This window comes from Notolepis coatsorum, assembly GCF_963971535.1.
Source record: "Notolepis coatsorum genome assembly, chromosome: 12".
NCBI classification, from domain to species: Eukaryota; Metazoa; Chordata; class Actinopteri; order Aulopiformes; family Paralepididae; genus Notolepis; species Notolepis coatsorum.
Genome location: NC_140176.1, coordinates 19,566,262 through 19,591,243, shown reverse-complemented (window position 1 = coordinate 19,591,243; position 24,982 = coordinate 19,566,262). Strand labels below are relative to the sequence as shown.

At 46.3% G+C, this 24,982-nt stretch overlaps 1 protein-coding gene across 3 annotated transcripts in view; it reads right to left on the bottom strand.

Annotated features, from left to right (window-relative positions):
* The window catches only part of LOC311238272 (leukocyte elastase inhibitor-like), a 31,417-nt gene extending 7,343 nt beyond the window's left edge, over window positions 1-24,074 (bottom strand). Inside the window, exons 1-7 of one of the 3 annotated variants that reach the window (XM_084326291.1) lie at window positions 23,995-24,074; window positions 21,818-21,999; window positions 16,370-16,510; window positions 4,982-5,099; window positions 3,868-4,010; window positions 543-620; window positions 182-271 (exon numbers count right to left, since the gene is read on the bottom strand). In XM_084326291.1, coding sequence (XP_084182417.1) covers window positions 182-271; window positions 543-620; window positions 3,868-4,010; window positions 4,982-5,099; window positions 16,370-16,510; window positions 21,818-21,994 — 747 coding nt within the window. In that variant the 5' untranslated portion in view covers window positions 21,995-21,999; window positions 23,995-24,074. Of the gene's footprint in view, window positions 1-181; window positions 272-542; window positions 621-3,867; window positions 4,011-4,981; window positions 5,100-16,369; window positions 16,511-17,366; window positions 17,498-21,817; window positions 22,000-22,090; window positions 22,173-23,994 lie in introns of those variants that run through there. The other 2 variants (XM_084326292.1, XM_084326293.1) reach the window with 2 other exon arrangements.
* Between the last annotated feature and the right edge of the window lie 908 nt (window positions 24,075-24,982).

The following is a 24,982-nucleotide window of genomic DNA, read 5'->3' as shown; positions in this document are numbered from 1 at the left end:
TTACTGTGTGTGTGTGTGTGTGTGTGTGTGTGTGTGTGTGTGTGTGTGTGTGTGTGTGTGTGTGTGTGTGTGTGTGTGTGTGTGTGTGTTCTGTGTGTGTTTGAGAGAGTGTGTGTGTGTTGAGAGAGTGTGTGTGTGTTGAGAGAGAGAGTATGAGTGTGTGTGTGTGTGTGTGACCTACCTTCTCCAGTCCTGTGGTGTTGTCCTCCATCTCGTTGGGTAGAAAGATCAGCATACTGAGTTCCTTCCCTACATAAGGCAGCTCCAGGATCTGTCAAACACAGTTGACTGAACTGCTTACAGGTAACACAGTAGAGTGAGATAGTAAGAATTTAATAGTCTCACATGAATATAGCTATAAAAAAGGCACTGCTTACATTCACTGATTGATTAGTTGCTTGTCTGATAGAGGGAGAACGATTGATTAGTAGAGAGAGAGGGTTGATTGAGACTAGCTGCCACATTGACTCCAAATAATCTATTATACATAGCAGCTGGATGCTAATATATACCGTTGATCGATTGGCTGTTTGAAATATTACCTGGCAGTTGAGGTCAGGGATGAAGGCGAAATGGAACTTGGCCTCCAGGTTCATCATCTTCACTGGTTTACCCTCGTTCTGGAGACAGAGACAAACCACAGCCTTGTAGTGTTGATCACCGTTTTGTCGTTAAAGAGGTAGTTCACACTCCGTCTCTTTCTTTCCATTTTTCTATTCCTAATTTCCAATCGACCCACATGGATCTTAAAAGGAACACGCCGACATTATGGAAAATAAGCTTTCCGCTTATCTTCTCCAGAGTCAGACAAGAAGATAGATACCAATGTCCTCTCTGTGCATTCAGTAGAAAACTATCCGGCTGCAAGCTAATTAGTGGAAGCGGATACGGATCAACTGGCCTCCAAACTCCAGGGATGTGTTTTTGCTGATCCATATCCGCTTCCATTTATTTGTGCTTGCAGTAAGATATCCTCTACTACCCCCCCCCCCCCCCCCCCCACCAATGTACAGTTTCTTCCCCTTCAGATGTATATCTGTATGTCTTGTATGTCATAAATGTCCTGATGAATTGAAAATGGGGGACCCCGATGTAAACAAGACGAAAGTATTTTTCTGGTCTGCATCCTCTTAGCAGTTGTTTTGTATTGAGCCGTACTGTATTGTACCCATTCTGAAATCTGTTAATAAAGTTTTCAATCAATCAATAGTTTTTCTACAGGACAGTAAGCACATTTCCCATAATGTCGGCGTGTTCCTTTAAGTTCACGTCACCGATTCTGAGATTCCGGCATCGGAATGGCATTCAAGAGGGCCTCTGATGAAACAACAAGGTAACTTGCTCTGAAGAAACGCTGGCTTTACACGCCTCATGACCTCAGACGAGGTTGCATGAGCGGACAAGCTGCTTTGAGATCATTTGGAGGACAGATTCACATCACATCTGACACCCCCACAGACCAGCACTGTACCAATGGAAGACATCACAGGTATCTAATGCATGTAACCTCTTGCAGGAGATAAAGCCCTGTTAAGTTATGCCTAGTAGACTTATCAGGGCTTGGCACCCGCAAAGTCCGCAATATTCCACGGAACTGCCTCTTACAATCTAGTGAAATTCCCCACCTTCCATCTCCGTCCGAGGACAGACGTTTGGCATACACGCGTAACCAATAGTCCTCTTTCGGTCCAATCAGTTGACAACCCATTTCCTGAGGAGCCTACACATGGTGCAGAGAGGAAGTGCAAGAGGACCCGCCTCCCTGGTGACATCACTACTTACCGTAATTTCTTGTCACCATTCTCCAAAAACATTGCTAGTCAAATCCTCCTTTCACAATAAGATTGAGGAATCTGCAAAGAACCTCCATAAACTATGCCATCATGTCCTCCCTCCCTCTTCCCTTTCTGTGGAAGACGTTTCCTTCTTTGAGAAAACGGTAGAGAATATCCACAGTTGTTTCTCCTATAGACCTCTCACGGGTGACGTATTTCCGGCTGCTCCCGTCTACTGTCCTACTGTAGCTTCCTCTGTGGTTCATGCAGCTGTGGTTCCCGTGAACAAGGCCTTCTAATATACAGTTCTCTCTCTGATAAGGCAGGGGATTTAGACATTCGGAGCTGCCTAAAATGGCCAAAACCAGCTCAGCATTGCAGATCAGGTCCCCCGACGTCACCAGCGTCAGCGCATACTCTGCAACATCCGGTCATTTAGGTCAGCAATTTGACTTTAAAAAATTGGAACGTTAACAAAACATTAAATCCTTTGGTGAAACGCAATTTCCCCATTAACCCCACATGCAGCATCAAAGACAAGATTACTCGTAACCAGGAAAGGAAAACACCGAAAATGTTCGCCATTGGCAAAATTACTAAAAACGCGTGAGTGGTCCCTTGGGCCCGCCACAATTTCAATGTCAGTCCAGGGATCCAAACTAAATTTTCTAACCTAAGCTCCAGCCAACTCGACTCACCTTCTAAAAATGTATCCCTCACTGGTTAATCTTTCCAACAGTAAACAGATGTAGAAGAATCATGTTGTGCAAACAGGCGTGCCAAGCTTGTCATACCATTCACACTACCTACGTGTTTGGTTTATGGTGCTATGGCAACCCACCCTCAACAGATAGCAGGTACCATACCGTACATTTAGCGAGGGTTGTGCAAAGTGCAAACATGCCAGAAAAGAAAAGACATTTTTATTATGTTCAGGTTGACAAGACTTGGCGGTTTGCCGAGCCCATTGTGAAACGCCTCGGTGTCCCAGAGCCTGCGTTGTCTTGACTGAAGTATATCACAAGAAACCTGCCCGCAGCTGCCCTCCATGAGGCTAAGATGACCCCAGCTGCCCTCCATGAGGCTGGGGGTCCACATCTCAGAGGATCTGACATGGTCAACACACATAGACACAGTAGTAAAGAAAGCGAAGCAGCGCCTCTACCACCTGAGACAGTTAAGGAAGTTCAGAGTATCGGGGAAGATACTCCAGTCCTTCTACTCAGGAGCTGTAGAGAGCATCTTGACCGGAAACATCACTGCCTGGTATGGAAACAGCACGGCACAGGACAAGAAGGCCCTACAGAGAGTGGTGCGCTCAGCCGAGCGTACCACGGGTATTGCGCTACCTACCCTGAAGGTTCTATACAACAAGAGGTGCAAATCCAGAGCCTGCAGAATAATGAAAGACCCCCCTGTTTATTGCACTGTTGTTTTTATTGGATTCTACTATATGTTGTACCACTGTATTTTTATTGGATTCTATTATATGTTGTACCACTGTATTGCACATCGTCGCGGGCAAGACCACCCGCATTTCATTGTATACCTGTATGCCGTGACAATTAAAACTCTTGACTTGACTTGACTTGATGACCCCCAGCTGCCCTCCATGAGGCTAAGATGACCCCCAGCTGCCCTCCATGAGGCTAAGATGACCCCCAGCTGCCCTCCATGAGGCTAAGATGACCCCCAGCTGCCCTCCATGAGGCTAAGATGACCCCAGCTGCCCTCCATGAGGTTAAGATGACCCCCAGCTGCCCTCCATGAGGTTAAGAGGAGTGATTCAAGTTCATTTGAAAGAATTGATTGATCAATAGACGTATAAATAAGCGCTGAACTTATAAATGTTTTACATGTTCTTATTGAGCTGTTCCAGAGGAATTTCGGAATCTGGTGAAAACAGAGTATAACAACCCACAATAATTATACTACGCAACATGGAACGCTTCCCACGGGACTCAGAGTAAAGCACTTGCGTGTATTTATTTTCGGGTTGATGACAGATGAGGTTGAAATCCTAAGAACCAATGGTCAATATGTTAATTTCAAATTAAACATATTGTAACTGCTGATTTTAGAGACCTGTTACCTTGTTGATCTTGAACTGAGCGTCTTTGGTGTCTTTTTTGTCAAATGTTTTCTCCCATTTGCCTTTGAAGTAGATGGCATTGACCAGCACCAGTATGGTCAAGGGATCCACCACACCTTCATTCAGCAGATCCTTGATCTTATCTGGAATACAGGATACAGGATAGAGACGACCACACAGGGGATCAGTGATGTCGTTTGAAGTAGTGGTCGATACAGATCATTGTTGAATACATTTAGCAGATATGAAAGTCTGATATTAAAAGGCCTCAAGGGATATTTTGGATTTGGAATCTTTTTCGGTAAGTTAGCATGACATGGTTGGTATCTGCAGATTCCTTGCGATCTCTAGGTTCATATGATACCAGTGCTCTAATCTTCAGCTTTGGCCTGCAACAATGTTGCTAAGCTTTTGACATTAAATATTATATTAAAATATCTTTTCTCATAAGCATATTGCTAAACTTTGGAACAATATATAGCCCCTTATAAGCTAGCACTGAAGTGCTCCAATACCATGGTTCTTAACTGGTGGGTCGCAACCCCTGTTTTTTAAAGAGTTTAGGGGGGGAAAAGGTCTACAGAATTTATGATGCTGCGCTTTTATTTTGAAAGACATACGTTTCCTGTGACGTAACTTAATGTCTAAGGAAAAGGGTGGGCCCTGAAACTCAACCAGTTGAGAAGCACTGCTCTAGTGAACTCTCACTTCATATGGTACCATTATGTTCACTCCTTCACTAGATCTGACCCACTAGAGCCCATGAAAGACGGTAATGTGTCAGGATGATATTTGATATCGGCAGATACAGATTTTCTAGAGAAAAAAACTGCAACATCTACAAACCAATATATCAGTCAACCCTTAGTTTCAAGCTGAACAGACTAGAGCAATAATAAGCTTTGGACCTTTGAAAAAATCTGAACCTTGTAGACCAATAGATAACATGCTTATTCAGTGTAGCTGTACCTGGTTCAGTCTACAATGGTCCTCATTTCAAATAGCAGTCTTAATTAGTGCATCTTAACGTTCTGGTGTGTGTGTGTGCTTGTGTGTGTGTGTGTGTGTGTGTGTGTGTGTGTGTATGTGTGTGTGTGTGGAGAGTGTGATCTACCTTGTGTCTGTTTCTCCACCCAGCTGTTGATGTTGAGCCTGGCAGCTTCATGGTTACTGGCGAAGTCCACAGACTCCAGCTCAGCGTTGTAATGCTTCCTGGTGTCATTCAGGAACTCCTGCAAACATCAATCGTTACAGATGCCGCCACTGACACAGAAGGAGATCAATCTGTATGCTTGCTCGGTCACGCCTTAATACCTATCAAAATCACATTTAAAAAAGAACACGCCAACATTTTGGGAACTTAGCTCATCGTCTTCTCCAGAGAGAGACAAGAAGATAGATACCAGTTTCCTCTCTGTGCGTTCAGTAGAAAGCTATCTGGCTGCATGTTAGCCTAGCTTAGCACAATGAATGGAAGCGGACAGTGCCGGTTAGCCTTCGGGAGAGGCGTTAGTTGGACAATGCCTAGGCTAACCGGCACTGTCCGCTTCCATTCATTGTGCTAAGCTAGGCTAATGTGCAGCCAGATAGCTTTCTACTGAACGCACAGAGAGGAAACTGGTATCTATCTTCTTGTCTCTCTTTGGAGAAGATGGTAAGATAATTTCCCAAAATGTTGCAGTGTTCCTTTAAGACCTTTTTATGATTAAATGTAAGACTTTTTAAGACCCCACGGGAACCCTGTAACATCCATTCAGTCATTGGTTGATCCATCCATCCACTCATTCTTACAGAGTAAAGTGAAAGATGATCCCATGTGTTTTCCATTCCTTCACGCATAGCTTTCATTGCTACCGGTGTCATTCATGCTACCAAGGACTTGTGTCTCTCCTAGGCTGAAACCTTTACCTCAACCATGTTTCCAAACGTAGTGAGTTAACATACTTACATAAACATGGAGCTGCGCGACACATAAACCAGGGTTCCCACTCTTTTTGAGAAATCATTTTCCAGGACATTTCCAGGAGACGCGTGTATATTTTCCCCAACGGAGTTTCACTTCAGTGTTCGGTTTGCGCGATCTGATTGGCCACTGACGTTTTTTTCAGCGCCAATCGTGTTACTCCTAACAATCGCGCCAGCAGGCTGTTACCCTAACCCTAACCTTAACCAACTAACCCTAACCTTAACCAACTAACCCTAACCAACTAACCCTAACCAACTTCGAAAGAGAGCGACTTCGAAAGAGTCGCCAAGCTTAACCAGTTTGTTAGGAGTAACGCGATTGGCGCTGAGAGAAACGTCAGTGGCCAATCAGATTGCGCAAACCGAATGCGGAAGTGAAACTCCATTGGGGAAAATATACACGCATCCAGGACAGCACTTGCTCACAAATGGTCATATTGCATGTTGCTTATTGGAATAATATACAGAGAAATATAACTATGGTAAGGAACAAATTTATGTTTAAATTTTTTTTTTAAATTGCGCTCATGAATAATGAGTTACATTTTGGTCATTGACTTATTATGGAAATTAGTATGGAAATATAAAGGTGATCGGTGACTTGAGAAAAGTTATGCTATATTACGAGTTCAAATCATATAAATGATTTTGATCAGTTTTGTTCTTATGGACTGACTATGTCATTTGTATTTTATGGTTGGAGAATTGTGATATCTGACTCATGAATATTGAGTGAGCTTTGATTCACCGTTTTGTTTGTTGTGATGTTTTCTTGTGAGTACTTTCAATGTTTGCGGTTTTATATTTTTATTTAACTTTTTTTTGTGTTTGTATTTTTAATGTTTGGACCCCAGGAAGAGTAGTCTCACTTTGGTGTGTAGACTAATGGGGATCCACAATAAAACATAAAACATATCATTTACTGGTAGTATTGACACATTTAACTCCAGTTTTATTTCTCCTTTTTTAATGACGCAGGGTTCATGATGAAGTATCTCCCGTTCATTCCAGGTGACTGCTACACTCTTCACTGCTAACTGTACAATAAGGTCATCTTGCCTCCTCTTGTTGTTCGCGGTTTGTTTGTTTCTTTACTTACAAGCTCTCCTAAACAAATAATACACAGACATGTTCTGTGTTACACTTGCTTGAATTGCGGCAATTACAATACTCCAAACTCATAATGCATAATCCAGATCCCTCATATGAACTAAATGGAAAGACACCTTTCTGACAGAACGCGTCACAAACCACGTGCCACAGACGACAAGTCACTCACTCAGCTCATAGAGAACACAGTAATTCAGCGTAAATGACGTACCGTATGTAGGATTTTACAGCACTTTAAAAATAAAAGAGGACAATAAGCATGAGCTTGTCAAATGCCATGACGGCCCAAAACAAAGGGAGCATGGGCCCCAAATTGGGTGGCACTGCTATAATCCTACAGACAGTAGAGTTTAAAAACAAAATACACACCTACTGTAACTGAGGGGTACAATTCCCTGACTGTATTGATAAGTATGGTATCATTAAACCACTACCGCTTTATGTACTTTAATTACTGGCCATACAGTACATGATATATAAATATGATGAACACTTCCCACATTGAATCGGTTCCACACAAAGGTATAATCAAGTATTTATTGCAGCAAAAGGTACATAATATACTTCTCTATTATACTTTGGATGCGCTTATAAGGCAAAGGAATGTGCGTAGGCAAATCAATAATGAATGTCCATTCTCTGGTTACGCAGGAGGTAATTATACAACCTGAATCTTAGGGAATTATATCTATGGTACACTAGTAATATATAGCGGGAGATACTGGAAGGGTCCCCCCGGTTGTAAGCCAGCAGGGGTAGAGGATCTGTCGGTAGTAGAGAGTCTGGTCAACGATGACTAAGGAGACTCCAAGTACAGGAGACGGTGCAATAGTCTCTTGATCCACAGACGAATACAGCTGTTCTCCGTAGACTGTAGCTCCACAGTGAAGAAAGCTAGCCGGCCTCAGGCTCTCTGAGGCGCAGACTCGACGTGGTCTCCTCACAGGGTAAATCCAACACGTGTAGGCGTCGGCGATTCTCCGCTCCATAAATCACAGGACCAAAGCAAATATAATCCAGCCGCAAAGGGCTATGTAGTCGTCGGGTAGATTAATCCAGTGTACATGTCCACACGGTTCTCGTCTAGGTCTCCTCGGGTGAAAGCGCCATGAAAGCAGCCCAGCCTGGATAAGCACTCTAGCTGATACGAGGAAGCGTTGGTGATGCTGGTCACTGTAGAACTTTAGCCGCACGATACACTATACACAAATAGACTATTACTGACTTAATAGAAATATGTCGCACTCGACGGTATAGCGCCAAACTCTGACAATTCAGTTATTAATTCGCACGCGGTCTCAATGCTCTATTTTGGGGCCAAACAGGCCATACTTCACCGCACGAAGTATCGTGGGTGAGGCTTCAACTTATTGGGTAACTCTGACTTCTGACTAAGTGCTTCTGTATTCACCTGCGCCATATTTATATGCACGGCGAACAAACTAGTGCCAACCTCATTTCTGTCTCGTAGCCCTGGGCAAGGCCGGGCATGTCCAGACATGTCTTGACGGTGACTTTGAACCTGACTCCGGAGGCATGGCTCTGGCGCCTGTGGACCGCTGTCCAATAGGAGAATGAAATATTATGGTCTGGGCTAAAGGGATATTCCGTGTATATGTACAAGGAATATACAAGGGATATCAAACGATATACAAATACTATGCAATATATATCAATCAATAAATATATATATTCGGTTTAATCTGATCCTTTGTAACAGCCGCCTCCTAATTAGTCCCACCTAATTAGCTAAGCAGAGACAGATTAACCGCACTGTCCACTACTCAATGTCTGTTGTGAGGGGTCGGGCAGTTCACAAAGTCATGGGGTCATGGTCGTCATCGATAGTATCGGGGAGCCTTGGCAGTTCTATTAGCCTCGCCACGGGTCGGGTGTAGATCCGTCCTTGGACGAGCACTTCGGCTGCTCGGACCTTTCCGTCGGCACCGGTGATCACTTTGCTTACGCGGCCAGCCGGCCACATAGCTCGGGGTAGTGACTGGTCGATAATCATGACGACTGTTCCTTCTGTCAAATTGTCTCTCTCTTTCACCCATTTCTGGCGGGTCTGTAGAGACGGTAGATAGTGGAGTAGGAAGCTGTTCCAAAACTTGTCAGCCAATACTTGACTGTACCTCCACATTCTTCGGCCGTTCGCTTCTTCAGGCCTGTACATTGTCTGTGGTAGCGTGGGGTCCAGCCGCCCAATCAAGAGTGTGTTGGGGGTGACTGGGTCGACATCTGCTACATCACTTGAGACGTAGCCGAGGGGCTTTGAGTTCAATACTCCCTCGATCTCCGTGAGGACTGTCATTAGGACTTCTTCCGCCACGGTCTGGGCCCCAAGCACGGCGTACAGGGCTGTCTTTATTGAACGTACTTCTCGTTCCCAAGTTCCACCGAAGTGAGGTGCGTTCGGGGGATTAAACTGGAAGTCAATCTGGGATGGAGCGAGGTGGGTCTTAAGTTCTGGGCCCATAGCTTGGAAGCTCTCTCTCAGCTCTCTTTCTCCGCCTTTGAAGTTTGTCCCGTGATCAGACAATAATATAGACGGTTTGCCTTTCCGCGATGTGAATCTTCGGAAGGCCATAAGGAATGAGTCTGTGCTCATGATTGGAAGGAGTTCTATATGCATCGCTCGGGTGGTCATGCATTTGAATACAATACCCCACCGCTTCTCGGTTCCTCTTCCTTTCTTTATATACAGCGGGCCGAAACAGTCCATACCGGTGGAGTGAAAAGGCTTGTCGCCGAGTCGGAGGCGACAGGGAGGTAGGTCAGCCATCCGGGGTATACTGGGCTGCGCTCGCCACTTACGACAGTCTAGACAGGTTCGCTGGAGGCGCTGCACTGCTTCTCTCCCTTGCAGTATCCAATAACGACGTCTGATCTCCGCGAAGACTCTCTCTGCCCCGGCGTGATGCACATCCTCGTCGTATTTCTTTATGATCAGCTCTGTGACCTTGTGTCGGCTGTTTAAGACTATCGGGTACTTGACGTCATCCGGTAAGTCTGGAGCTCTCCGCAGACGACCACCCACTCTGATGAGACCATGGGCGTCGCTCTCGGGGGCTAGGTGGAGCAGTCTGCTGTCTGATGGGACGGGCTTTGCTCCCTGTAGACAGTCTAGCTCATCGGGGAACGAGTCTCTCTGGGCTCGTTGTAGTAGAATAGATTTCTTGTTTTCTGCCTCCTCTTTACTCGCTTCCCGTGGGGTGGGTGTAGGCCACTCTTCTTCCGGGAGCTTGAGGAACTCTGGCCCGTCACTGTATAGGTTGTGACGGGTGAGGTCATCCAGGGACATTCCCCGGGTGATGACGTCAGCTGGGTTGTGTTTTGTGTCCACATACCTCCAGCTTGCTACTTCTGTTAAATCTTGAATCTCTGTGACTCTGACTCCCACGAAGACCTTGTATCTGCACGAATCAGACCGGATCCATGTGAGTACTGTCGTGGAGTCTGACCACAAGATTGTTCTTTGCACCGGAATGGTGAGTTCACGTTGGATTAACGTGGCGAGTCGCGCTCCTGCTAGGGCTGCGCAGAGCTCTAGACGCGGGATAGATTGTTGCTTTCGTGGGGCTATTCTTGAGCGAGCCAGGATGAAAGCAGTATGTATTTCTCCTCCCTCCTCTCGGGCACGCAAGTAGGCCACCGAACCGTAGGCTACTTCGGAGGCGTCGCTGAAGACGTGCAGGTCCATCTGGCACGTCTCCGGCCTCACTGTGGGTGGGAAGTAGCTGCGGCATATGTTGACACCTGGGAGTGAGCTGAGTTCCGTCTCCCACTCTCTCCATGTGGATGCAAGGTGTTCGGGTATGGGGTCGTCCCAGCCCTGGTCCTTGTCCCATAACGCTCTTACAATCATCTTTGCCCTGGTGGTGTAAGGTAGAATACATCCCAACGGGTCATATTGTCTGGCGAGTGTTCTGTATACACTCCGTCTGGTGGTCGGTAGTGCAGTCGACCTTCCCTGCTCCTTGGTCAGGGGTGTGTGTTTATAATGGAGCGAGTCTGTTTTGAAGCGCCAGACTAGTCCTAATGTCATTTCTTGGGCTTCTCCTGGGATGGTCGCCATCCAGGTCTCGCTGCTTGCTGCCTTGTCCTCGGGGGAGCGGCTGCGCAATACTTGCGGGTCGCTGCTGGCCCACTGCCTGAGATCAAAGCCGCCTTTGATCAGGGAGGCGCGGAGCTTGAGTAGAAGGGCCTCGGCTTCTTCTGGCGTCGAGACGCTTTGCAGACAGTTGTCCACGTAGAAACTATTTCCTACACTTTGTCGGACCTCTTCATCAGCTGCTGGGTCCTCTGCGACGTGTTTTTGCAGTGCAAACGTAGCACAGCATGGGCTGCATGTGGTTCCGAAAGGGAGGACTTCCCATTGATAGATGGCTGGTTGCTCATCCCCGATCCTCTCTCTCCATAGGAACCGCAGCAGGGGCTTGTCCTCCTCCACTAGTCTCACCTGCAGGAACATCCCTTTGATGTCGCCGCTGATGGCCACCTTGTCTTGGCGGAAACGTAGTAACACGCCTAGTAGAGAGGGGCCGAGTGTTGGGCCGGGCAAGAGCTCTTTATTCAGATTTTGTGATCCGATCTGGTAGCTGCAGTTGAACACAATACGATCCTTGCCGTTGTGGTGGACTTTGTGGTGCGGCACGTACCATGATTCGGTCGTCTGATGGGCCTCTTTAATGTCAATTTTCTTTATGTGTCCCGCTGTGATTAGCTTGTTAATCTCAGCGCGGTACACCGTCTCTTGAGCGGGGTCTCTGGCTAGGCGCCGCTCTGTGTTCAATAGATACCGCTCCGTCGCTTCTTTTGGGGCGTGGAAGGTAGGCATACCCTCTCGCCTCAGGAGTGGAGTTGCGTATCTCATCACTCCGTTGACTTTGACTCTCTTTGTCCCTTGCTCGAGGAGGGCTATAGCGTAAATGTCTTCCTTGGAACGAATGTCTTTCTTTTCGTTCTTAAAGGGCATTGTCTCTAGTGTCCATAGCCTCTCGACATGCTGTAGGAGGGTGGTGTCTTCTTCTGTCACTCTGGAGTGGAGGCAGTTAGTGGCTGCTGTTCGGTTAAGAGACTTAGCGAGGGGGCCTTGTAATGTCCATCCTAGGCGGGTCTCGACTGCTGCAGGACAGCCTCTGGGCCCTGTGTGGACCCGGTCTATCGGGACGATGAGGTCTGCATGGTCGGAGCCTATCAGCAGGGTCGGGGTGGCACCGTCTATGAGCGGTATAGGTAGTTGACGCAGGTGCACATATTTATCCATCAGCTTGGCGATGGGGTAGGTGTACTGCGACAGGCCTATTTCTTGGCTGGTGAAAGCATTAGTAATCCTATACCGTCTCTCTGGCTGCCCGCTTGCTGCGATAGTGAAGGAGACATTCTCGCCCTTTATCGTCTTTAGATCTCTTCTTATTGTCCGAATCGTCATCTGGTTTTCGCTCCCCCGCAGCCCCAGCTGGGCCGCAGCGGACGCGAGGAGAAGGGTCTTCTCTGACCCGTCGTCAAGGACGGCGTAAGTGTCCATGACCTTGTCTTGGTAACTCAGTGTTACGCGGACCACCTTTAAGAGCACCCGGGCGCCCCCGCTGCTGGCGGGGTCAATGTACATAACACTTGCCTTTGTGCTGCTTGAGGGTGCAGGCTTTCTTCTGTTACTGTCGTGTAGGACATCTAGGTGGGCTCCGTCACACCGATTACACCTCTTCTTTAAGCAGCAATCGGCTGCCATGTGACTGCGCGCACATCGGTAACAGCGTCGGTTGGACTTTATCCATTGACTCACCTCGTCTGCGGTCATCTTCTTGAACGTGTCACATTGTGACAACCAGTGTTCCTTTTCGCAGTACGGGCACACCATCTTCCACTTCTCTTTCATCGAGGGGGTACTGTGGTTCTTGCTGCTCGGTACTGATTCTGATTGGTGCATGACGGTCACCAATCTTCGGCCATCGTTTGCTCTCCTAGGTCCCTCTCTGGAGCTTGGGGTGCTCCGCATGAACGTATCCAACCGTAGGCTGTTGACTTCTCTCGCCAGGAAGTCGGCTAGGTCTAGGAGGGATGGCTCGGGACCGTTAGGATCACGGTGGTCTCTTTGCCGCCTGAAGCGCTCTTGTCGGGCGGGCGGAAGCTTCTCTAAAATCCTCTCGACATTAGAGTTCGCGTACAGTTCGTGCATACCCTTTTCTCTTTGCGCCCCCAGCATCCCTACCAGGGATTGTACCTTGATAGACAGGTCATCTAGTGAGCGATTGTCTGTGGCTGGGGGTAGGCGGTCAATATGCCTTATCTCTTGTATTACGTAGTCCCATATGCGTCCATGTCTTTGGTCGAGTGCTGCTAGAGCCGCTGTGTATGGGGTAGTAGAGGTGGCATAGGCCAGCGCTATATTGTGCGCTCGGGGCACCTTGAGGTGCTTCAGTAGGATAGCATACTTGTACGGTTCATCAGCTACATCGGACATCATTGTCTCTAAGCACATTCGTAGCTCCGTGTACTGTGCTCTGTTCTCGTGGGTGAAGTCCGGAAACGTCGGTGTGCCAATGTATGATGCCATGGATGGCTGGCACATCGGTGAGCGTTGGAAGAGAGGCCTCCTAGGCGAGTCTCCTCTTACGCCTCTTGGTGGGCTGGTACCTGCTGGGTACCATGGCCCGCGTATCCAGGTGATGTTCCTCGGGGCTGGTCGTGCGTCAAGCTCACCCGTGAATTGAGTCGGGGGTCTGTAGCGCAGAGCCGCGGGGGTAGAGCCTGGGCTGTACTGGACCTCCTGGTCCTGTGGAGTACTGTGCTGCTGTCGGGCTTGATTCTCCTCCTCTCCCTCTTCTTCTTCCTCTGGCAGGTCCTCTAGATCCTGTAGTCGTCTATTTAGCCTCTCCGCGGTGTAGACCGTTTCTTCCTTGTAGCTGGGTCTCACTTGGATTGGTCGGGGAAGGGGTTCGGAGGGGGGTATAGGCTCTCTCTGGTGGTTGGGCTCAGGGTCGCTTGATCGGGTAGGGGAGGGTGCCCTTGACCCTTGTCTTGACGAGGCCCTGGAACCCTGTGCAGAGGGAGGGGGTGTTGCCCTGGTGATCAGCTGCTCCATTATCCGCGCTTGTAATCGGTCGCGCTCGGCTTCGCGCTTGGTGAGAGCGAGGTCGCGCTCTGCTTCTCTTTGGGCACCGGCAGCGGCGCGCTGGGCTTCGGCGGCGGCGCGCTGGGCTTCGGCGGCGGCGCGCTGGGCTTCGGCCCGGTCCCTTACCATATTCTCTTCCGTCTGAAGGCGTCTAATCTCTAGACGTATACGATCTTCGTCGCTCCGTTGCTGCGCTTGAAGGCGTTCTCTTTCCATGGAAGAATGTTCGCGCTCACTAAGCGTCTGTGCTTGGAGTCGATCGCGCTCTGTTGAGGCTGCTAGGCTGGCGAGGAATGCCTGTGCCAGCATCTTGTCCGCCTCGCTGGGGGAAGACGCTGGTTGAGGTGATCCGCTCCTGGCAGTACTCGTTGGAGATCTGTTCTCCTGTGGCGAGTCCTGGAGATCCATCTCCGGGGTGCTCTCCTCTTCTTGTAGCGGGTAGAGTTCCATCCCTGGAGGGCTGTCTTTATCCTGGAGCTCTCCGGGGACTACTTCTTCGGTCTTGGCGGGGGGTAAAGTCATGTCGGGTCCCTCCTGGTCCCTACCGTGAGCTTGGTCAGTTACGTTAGAACCCACTAGGGCCTCTATTGGCGGGGTAGCCTGGTCGATAGGGTCGGACATAATTTTACTATCTACTTTTTCCGCGTTTACCGTCTGTAGAAAGCTAGGTAGTATATTGGCAACGTAATCCTCTAAGTACTGAGGTGTCTGCCGTCTACGCTGCGGGCGATCTACTTTAGGAGAACCGTTTTGTGGAGTGTTCATCATAGGCCATGTCAATATTAATACCACTATATTAATATTACGCTAGTTACCCTCCGGCTCGAAGGACCAATTGTAACTGAGGGGTACAATTCCCTGACTGTATTGATAAGTATGGTATCATTAAACCACTACCGCTTTATGTACTTTAATTACTGGCCATACAGTACATGATATATAAATATGATGAACACTTCCCACATTGAATCGGTTCCACACAAAGGTATAATCAAGTATTTATTGCAGCAAAAGGTACATAATATACTTCTCTATTATACTTTGGATGCGCTTATAAGGCAAAGGAATGTGCGTAGGCAAATCAATAATGAATGTCCATTCTCTGGTTACGCAGGAGGTAATTATACAACCTGAATCTTAGGGAATTATATCTATGGTACACTAGTAATATATAGCGGGAGATACTGGAAGGGTCCCCCCGGTTGTAAGCCAGCAGGGGTAGAGGATCTGTCGGTAGTAGAGAGTCTGGTCAACGATGACTAAGGAGACTCCAAGTACAGGAGACGGTGCAATAGTCTCTTGATCCACAGACGAATACAGCTGTTCTCCGTAGACTGTAGCTCCACAGTGAAGAAAGCTAGCCGGCCTCAGGCTCTCTGAGGCGCAGACTCGACGTGGTCTCCTCACAGGGTAAATCCAACACGTGTAGGCGTCGGCGATTCTCCGCTCCATAAATCACAGGACCAAAGCAAATATAATCCAGCCGCAAAGGGCTATGTAGTCGTCGGGTAGATTAATCCAGTGAACATGTCCACACGGTTCTCGTCTAGGTCTCCTCGGGTGAAAGCGCCATGAAAGCAGCCCAGCCTGGATAAGCACTCTAGCTGATACGAGGAAGCGTTGGTGATGCTGGTCACTGTAGAACTTTAGCCGCACGATACACTATACACAAATAGACTATTACTGACTTAATAGAAATATGTCGCACTCGACGGTATAGCGCCAAACTCTGACAATTCAGTTATTAATTCGCACGCGGTCTCAATGCTCTATTTTGGGGCCAAACAGGCCATACTTCACCGCACGAAGTATCGTGGGTGAGGCTTCAACTTATTGGGTAACTCTGATTTCTGACTAAGTGCTTCTGTATTCACCTGCGCCATATTTATATGCACGGCGAACAAACTAGTGCCAACCTCATTTCTGTCTCGTAGCCCTGGGCAAGGCCGGGCATGTCCAGACATGTCTTGACGGTGACTTTGAACCTGACTCCGGAGGCATGGCTCTGGCGCCTGTGGACCGCTGTCCAATAGGAGAATGAAACATTATGGTCTGGGCTAAAGGGATATTCCGTGTATATGTACAAGGAATATACAAGGGATATCAAACGATATACAAATACTATGCAATATATATCAATCAATAAATATATATATTCGGTTTAATCTGATCCTTTGTAACACCTACGTTTATATAGGCGATATGAGTGAGGAGAAAATACAATAAAATATTTCATGACTGGAAATCTAGTCTCTGAATTTCCAGGATGAGGGGGACCCCCGATACACTCACACACACACACACACACACCTGAACAAAGTCAAAGGACTGCTGTCCATACAGTCTGTTGGCCAGGCTGAGGGAGTACGGAGCACCAGGCTTGTTCAGGTCACCCATCAAACTGCCGAAGCTCACATGGATGTCTTCCTTGGACTTGTGGAGGTGCAGCGACTGTGGACCATCAGAGGAGACAGAAGTTACAAACACCACAACGTTGCAGAAATGTATTGAACCGATTCCGACGTGTAGTCTTGGGTTAGGATGTCCTATAGGAGCAACTCTGAACTATAGCCCATGTGGTTCATCAGCACACCAGAGAACACCAGCCCTGCAAGTCTAACCCAAGACAGGAATATGAAGAGGGAACACATTTGTGCACAGAGCACAGTGGAGCCTAGATACTTAACACCACACTGTCGGTTTCAACACCAGAATTCAGGAGAGTGTGTTTGCATCAGACACTTATGTATCAGACAACATGCTTCTTTATTAAATAGAATAATAATATTCAAGTCATCATTTTTTTTTCATGATATAGACTGGTCTGATTTGACTGTTTTGTTGGCGAGGTCAAATGTGAAAATAATGCCCCGTCCTGTGTGCAACCACCCACTCCTGTTGCTTCTGTTTTGAAGACAGATGCTCATCAAAAATGGATAGGAAGTAGTAAACGTGCAACAAGAACATAACAAGACTGTAGCACGTTACATTATAACCCTGGAAACACTAGATCGTGTTACATTAGAAACCTTGGAAAGTCCCACTCCGGAGCACAGAAAAGGAGAGATGCGTGTTAGTCCTCCCTTGCCTCCTCGTTTGACACTAATCAAGGAGGCGTGAAGACAAGCGAGGGAGCGAGAGAACATGCGAGATTCCACCCGGGACCACCTTTAACCCCTCGTCGTTGTCACGTTCTCGACTAAAAGCTCCTTTCAACCACCACGCGCCCCCAGGCGTCATCGGTGAAACGCCCTTTGACCTCCTGGTTGTTAGTTAGTTAGTCTTTACTGCAGTACTCAGTTACCACCTTCAACAGGTGTGGCGGGAGGCGCATGTCCGTCTGTTGCTGCATCTGCATCTGCTGCGCCGCTCCGCTCCCACACGGCCCTGCTCCTCTCTGTCCCGCCTCCCCTGCCTTTTTTTTATGAAACAGAGCACCTGGTGGCGGAAATGGCAGCGGGGGTGGGGGGGGGGGTTAAGGGCAGAAAAAGGCTATAGACTGTGGTATGTGTAACCATGAATGCTTGGTTAAACCAGTTTAACAACTGCTCCTGTACTCGCAGACTGTGTCCAGTGTAAGGACTAGGTCTAGAGCAGGGGTCAGCAACCTTTACTATTAAAAGAGCCACTTTTCCCCGTCCCACAAAATAAAATGCTCAGGGAGCCGCACAACCTATTTACCCTTAAAATGAAGATAACAGTGTATAACATTTTATATATCCCCAAGCATACCCCACATTTAGCATAAAACGCCTGACAATTGCAAATGCCCAGTATGCCAGATGGCTACTCCAGGCCTGCCTGCTTCTAAGTTCAGTGACCTGACTGCAGACAAAAAAGAAAAAAATTAAGAAAAAAATTATAATATCTTTTTTTTTCAAGTACCACCAGCAGGGGGCCCAAGTACCACCCGTGGTACACGTACCACAGGTTGAGAACCACTGGGTTAGTATATTAGGACAAGTCCATGACAGTAAGGTTAGTTAGGGTTAGACTTTTTCATTTTCTTTTTCATTTCAGATAATGGTTGAAGAAGTGTCAACAGCAAAAGATTGGAGTTTATAGCAGAGTTTATAGCAAAAGGGAAGTTTTGTCTGGGCTCTGCTGAGAAGTCATGGGTCAAATAGAAAGTGCGGGGGTGAAGATGGGGGAGAAGATGGGGAAGTTGGTGAGTGGTGACTACTCCCATTCTCAGAATTTGAGGGTTCATTGGAACCTGATGATTCAGAGTTCAATGAGGCAGAGAATGCTCTGATTCAGACTGACATCATATCTATATTCTGTACATGCTGTTCCAACTCTTTGTTGAGGCTTTATTTCTCTCTCTCTCTCTCTCTCTCTCTGACACACACACACACACACACACACACACACACACACACACACACACACACACACACACACACACACACACACACACACACACACACACACACACACACACACACACACACACACACACACACACACACACACACACACACACACACACACACACACACACACACGCCAGCCCCCTCTCAATCATGTACCAGCCCCATCTCAGTCATGTACCAGCCCCCCTCTCAGTCATGTACCTGCACGACTGGCGGGGGGGGGGGTGCTTAGTAAGATATATATGATTGGGCCAGCCCAGTGTCAGTTTTTTTTTTTTTTTTTTTTAATCATAACAGCCCACATATGCGTCGGCCCACCGGGCAAATGCCCAGTATGCCAGATGGCTTCTCCAGGCCTGCCTGCTTCTAAGTTCAGTGACCTGACTGCAGACAAAAAAGAAAAAAATTAAGAAAAAAATTATAATATCTTTTTTTTTCAAGTACCACCAGCAGGGGGCCCAAGTACCAGGTTGAGAACCACTGGTCTAAGCTGCCGTAGGTGATAACGTCACACTCGAATGTAAACAGGAAGAGATGGAGATGGAGACACACGGAGATGGAAATTGAATGATATACAGAAACGAATAACTAATAAATATGAAGTTATGTTTAAACTGCTGTTGTCAAGCGTTGTCAATATAACCCACCCCATTTCCTCACGAATGGAACTAGTCTTGTGGAGTCCGCTTTGACCGTTTACCAGGGTTAGCAGCTATCGCTAGTTAGCTTAGCATAATCCTAATGGATACCTTGGTTAGCAGCTACCGTTAGCTCATTGCTCGTATCAATTAAATTACATGTTATTAAAGGTCCGCGCTGGTCTGTCTAATGAAATTACAACCGCAACATTATATCGCACTGTACAGCCCTGACTACACTAACGTTAGCCTATAGCTCCGCCGTCCCTTCTCGAGGAAAGCACTGCGAGTGTCTCTCGGCCGCGGGCGGCGCCATATAAACTAAATACTCGATGTTCGCGATATAGTACAGTACTACATCTCGGGTAGAACAATCCGCGATACATCGAGTATACTCGATATATCGCTCACCCCTACCCTACTATATGTGTTTTAAACACCTAGCCCTACTATATGTGTTTTAAACACCTAGCCCTACTATATGTGTGTAAACACCTAGCCCTACTATATGCAGGGATTAAAGCAAAAATAAAATCTCCTGACTGAACTTTTTTTCAGGCCAAGTCATATTCTTATTTTAACCTCCACTGTATTTCTTTTTAATAGCGTTGGCGTTTTAAGGGAGCCTACTTGTTTCGGTTTAGTCGATAATCCAATGTACAGTTACCCCCCCACCCCGCCTACCCAACCCTCCCCCCAACCACCTCCAATGTACAGTCCCCCCCCCCTCCACCCAACCTACCCAACCTCCTCCAATGTACAGTTTCTTCATCAAATGTATATACTCTCTTTTTTAGACTCTATTGTATTTCACAAACAATACTGTATTTGTAAATCTGGTATGTCATAATCATAAATGTATAGATGTAGCAGTATTATCTATCTGTATGTCATGTATGTCATATATGTTATGATGAATTGAAAATGGGGGACCCTGATGTAAACAAGAGGAAAGTCTTTCTCTGGTCTGCACCCCCTTCAATTGTATTGAGCTGTACTGTATTGTACCCATTCTGCAATCTGTTATAACAATCAATCAATATTTAACAGATTGCAGATATATAGGTTATATAGGATATATAGGTTTAGGATTGCAGGTATATAGTAATGATTGCAGATATATAGGTTATATAGGATATATAGGTTAATATAAGATTGCAGGTATATAGTAATGTTACATTTGTGACATATACGATATGCAAATATAGAGTACTGTTACCCATAGATCCTAACAGAGATTATATACATTATGATGGGGAGGAGACTGTACATTAGGGTGGGTGGGAGAAAAAAGATACATACATGGAGAGAATATACAGTGGGGAGGAGACCGTCTATAGATACACCTGTGTGATGTTGATATTTGTACTGTGAAGTAACACGACAATGACAAATGTGTTGTTTCTGTTTTTCTTTTTGACATAGTTGCGGAACACGGAACAAGTTAACAACTCACCACCGTCTACAGTCCCTGCATCATACTGTAGCCTAGCCAGTCTCTTGAAATACTGCTATCTTCAAACTTCCATTCCTCTCGACACTTTCTTTTGTTGGGTGGTGCCGCTCATCCTTTTCGTCTGAGAACACTGTGTGTTTTCTTTTTAGTGGCCAGCTTACTCCTTCCATTAACGTTATTATGCTGACGTTAGCTAATAACTATGTGTTGGGGATAATGGTTCCGCACGGACCATATTGTTTGTTACATTGCTGTCGGCAAACTCGCTCAGAGTGTCAACAGAGTGTTGACGTTAAGTTGATGTTAGCTGCTAGCTGGCTACCCAAATCCACAACAGCCAGGCAGCCAACCGTACAAAATACAGTCTCAGCCAATCACATCGATTTGTACAGTTAGTTAGCTCCACTCCATTGCAAAGTAAAAGTTAGCCAGCCAGGACAGCCCGTATTAGCAAGCTACAGTTACAGTAACGTTAGCCACCCGAAGATCGGTAGCTAGCTAACGTTAGCCACAGCTTCAAAAACGAATTTCAATTATGTTATGAGCTATCAGCTAGCCAGCTAGATAACGTTAGAAAACGCCTCGTGTAGTAAACTAAAGTGAATAGTTTACTGGGCCATTGTTTAATGCTTCAGTGGTGTTAAAAGAGGACCTGCACGCTTGCTATCTTCGGTGCAAATGATACGGGTCTGTGACAAGACAGGTCTGTGAGGGGGAGGGCACTGTGAGCAGCGTGTGTGCATCAAGCTCACGTTTGATTGGTTAGAATGGTCAAAATGCCCTACGCATCTACAAATCATATTATACCAGGTAGCCAATTCCGTCAGACTCCAAATCAAATTGACGGAAAAAAAATTAAAAAATACTGAAATCCGTCTGGAGACGGAACGCTTTAATGCATGTATATGTGTGTAAACACCTAGCCCTACTATATGTGTGTAAACACCTAGCCCTACTATATGTGTGTAAACACCTAGCCCTACTATACGTGTGTAAACACCTAGCCCTACTATATGTGTTTTAAACACCTAGCCCTACTATATGTGTGTAAACAGTACACCTAGCCCTACTATACGTGTGTAAACACCTAGCCCTACTATATGTGTGTAAACACCTAGCCCTACTATATGTGTGTAAACACCTAGCCCTACTATATGTGTGTAAACACCTAGCCCTACTATATGTGTGTAAACACCTAGCCCTACTATATGCATGTAAACACCTAGCCCTACTATATGTGTTTTAAACCCCTAGCCTAGCATGTGTTATGGCCTTGTAGTATAGTCACCTCTTCCATCTGTGTAGCTGTGTTGCCCCTGGCTCCCAGCAGCACCATGGCCAGGGCTGAGGAGATGCTAAGTGGAGAATAGAAGACATTGCCCGTCTTGTCCTTTGCATTCAGCTCTTTGAACAAAGCCAGAGAGAAGCAGGCGTTGGCCTCCGACAGTGGGCTTGATGACGCCATTGTGCCTGAAAAATGTAAAAAAGACGTCAGTTGAAATTGCATCTACTTTGTCCCATGATGTCATAGTGCTTCTATCCAAACTGCTTTACAACTTGCCTCATATTCACCTATTCACTCACACATTCACACACCGACGGCGGAGGCAACCATGTAAGATGCAGGTGCCAACCTGCACATTGGGAGCAGAGGGGTTCAGTGTCTTGCTCAAGGACACATACTCCTCTACCTCCTGAGCCACTGCCGCCCCATGTATGTAGGGCTGAGTATCGGAATTCTATATTTTATTGGTATGCTTCAATACTATAGAGTATCGGAAAACACTGTGCCATTCAATACCAAATTTGGACACATAAGTAGTTAATATCATCAGTGTCAGACTGTCAGCGCACCTTTTGTTCCAAAATATGTTCCATTTCTTCTGTTCAACCACAATCCAAAATCATCCAAAAAGTAACAAAGCCTTCGACTGGCTCACACAGCGCATAACTCGTATATTGAAAAAAAATTGCAAAGGACTGATGGGCTAATATCTAGCTAACATTTTGATGTTTCTCGATCTGCACTGTCCATATTTCTTTTTTATATTCTATTTATTTTTGGGCTTTCTGTATTTTTAACCCATCCCAATTTAGTCGTTATGCCAATTCCCTTCCTGGTTGTTGCACGGCCTGGGGAGGGTGTAGAACTACCACATGCCTCCTCCGATGTGGAGTCGCCAACCGCTTCTTTTCACCCGACAGCGAGGAGTTTCACTGGGGGAACGTAACGCGCGCGGAGGTTTGCGCTATTTCCCCCCCGATCCCCTCCCTGCTGAACAGGCACCCCAACCGACCAGTAGGAGTCGCAGTTTACAACGACCAGGACACCTAAACATACCCCACCGGCTTCCCACCCGCTAACACTGCCAATTGTGTTATAGGGACGACTGACCAAGCCGGAGGTACTGCTGACAGCTGGATTCGATCCTATAGTCTCTGCGGTGGTAGGCGAGTGCTTCGTTAGCTTTTTTCCCCCAATGTATTAGGTTAGAGTAAGTTAGTTTAACTGTATTTGAAAGTAAAAGACAAAATAATTAGTTGCCAATGATGAAAAAATTACTTTAAAATACTCATTCCCAATCCCATTGTTATGCCACATCTATGTGGAACGCCCTACCCACGGTGGTAAAAAAGGTGAATCCCTACCCACCTTCAAAACCACTCTCAAAGAGCACCTACGGGAGGCTGCAATTCGAAACTGGCCCCCGTAAATGTCCAAACACCCGCCCACCCCCTCCTAATGTACATTGCCCTCCCCCTCGTATGTATATATTTACTGTTAGGATCTCTGTTTAACAGTACTGTATATTTGCAAATCGTGTATGCCACAAATGTAACAGTACTGTATATCTGTATGTCATGTATGTCAGACTCATAAATGTCATGATTAGATTAGATGATTAGATTCGATTTGTATATCTGTATGTATGTTGTGTATGTCAGAAATGTAATTATGAATTGAAAATGGGGGACCCTGTTGTAAACAAGACGAAAGTCTTTCTCTGCTCTGCAGAGAAGAACTCTTCCAGGTCCTGGGATATTTTCAATGTTTCGGCTAATTTCGATTTAAATTGTATAATTCCCATTGCGTGTGCTCATTTGTGCTGTACTGTACTGTACCCATTCTGCAATCTGTTAATTAAAGTGTTCAATCAATCAAGCAAACAGCTTGGAAAGGAAGGTAGGCAGCATATCTTGTCACTGACACACAGCAGATAGGCATGTATATTGCAATTCTAACTTAACAAATATGCCGTGTTGTCTATAGCTATGATAGTATCTAAAGCGAATTGCTTTTGGCAACTTCAAACTATTTGTTTCACTTGTTTATTTTCGAGATGATAAGAGAACATAATAATAGGGCAACAACGTGTTGCCAATTACAGCCTACATTATATCAGCCTACGTTCAATGAGCGAAAGAGAGAGACACGTTCGTTCATAATAGTAATTGGCTACTTACTGTACGAAAGATATTGATTGTCCTCCTTGCCGTTCAATGTTCAATACTGTGTCATCTCTAGCGCTGTATTTACGCCCAGTGTTTGCACGAGGACACGCCCAGCTCTGGACACGCCCAGCCCTAAAGCCCGCTTCCGCATTCTATCCAAGGACTTCTTCAAGTTTCAAGTTTCAAGTTTCAAGTTTCTTTAATAGTTGTCATACAGAAGTACAGAATACTTTTGTACAAAATGCTTCTTACTGTTGCGCTCCAGAGACTGTGCATGACAAGATAAGTATGAAATAAAGACATAGTAAAAATTAGAAGTAAAAAAAGAGGTCACAGTGTTCAGTTTAGACATATGTACAATGTTCGTAGACGTAGTTACCATACAATATACAATACTGTGCAGTGTACTAATATACAATACTATATAGTGCAAGGCATAAATGGACGAGGTGCAGTTTAGGTACAATTCACAGTAGGTGTACGAGTTGTAGTGCAAATCCTTTATCAATAAATATAAAGTGTAAGTGTGTTTGTGTGATCTAAAGTGTGGAGAGTGGGTGCTGCAGTGTGTTGTTTGTTTGAGTGAGTGTGTGCGTGTGGGTGTGTGTGCTGTGTGCATTTGATGGTTGTTGCATAGTGATTATTGTTCGTTTAGCGATTATTGTTCGTTTAGCAGCCTGATGGCCTGGGGATAGAAGCTCCTTCTGAGTCTTTCTGTGCTCGCCATAAGACTCCGGTATCGCTTGCCTGACGGCAGCAGTTCAAAGAGGCAGTTGTTCGGGTGGCTCGAGTCCTTAATAATTCTCTTAGCCTTCCCCTTGCACCGCTTGTTGTAAATGTTCTGGAGGGTGGGAAGCCCCCCTCTAATTGTGCGTTCGGCTGAACGTGTCACTCTTTGTAGTCTGCTACGGTCTTGTGCAGTGCTATTCCCAAACCAGGAGGTGATGTTGCCGGTCAGGATGCTCTCTATTGTACATGAGTAGAAGTTCCTAAGGATCTT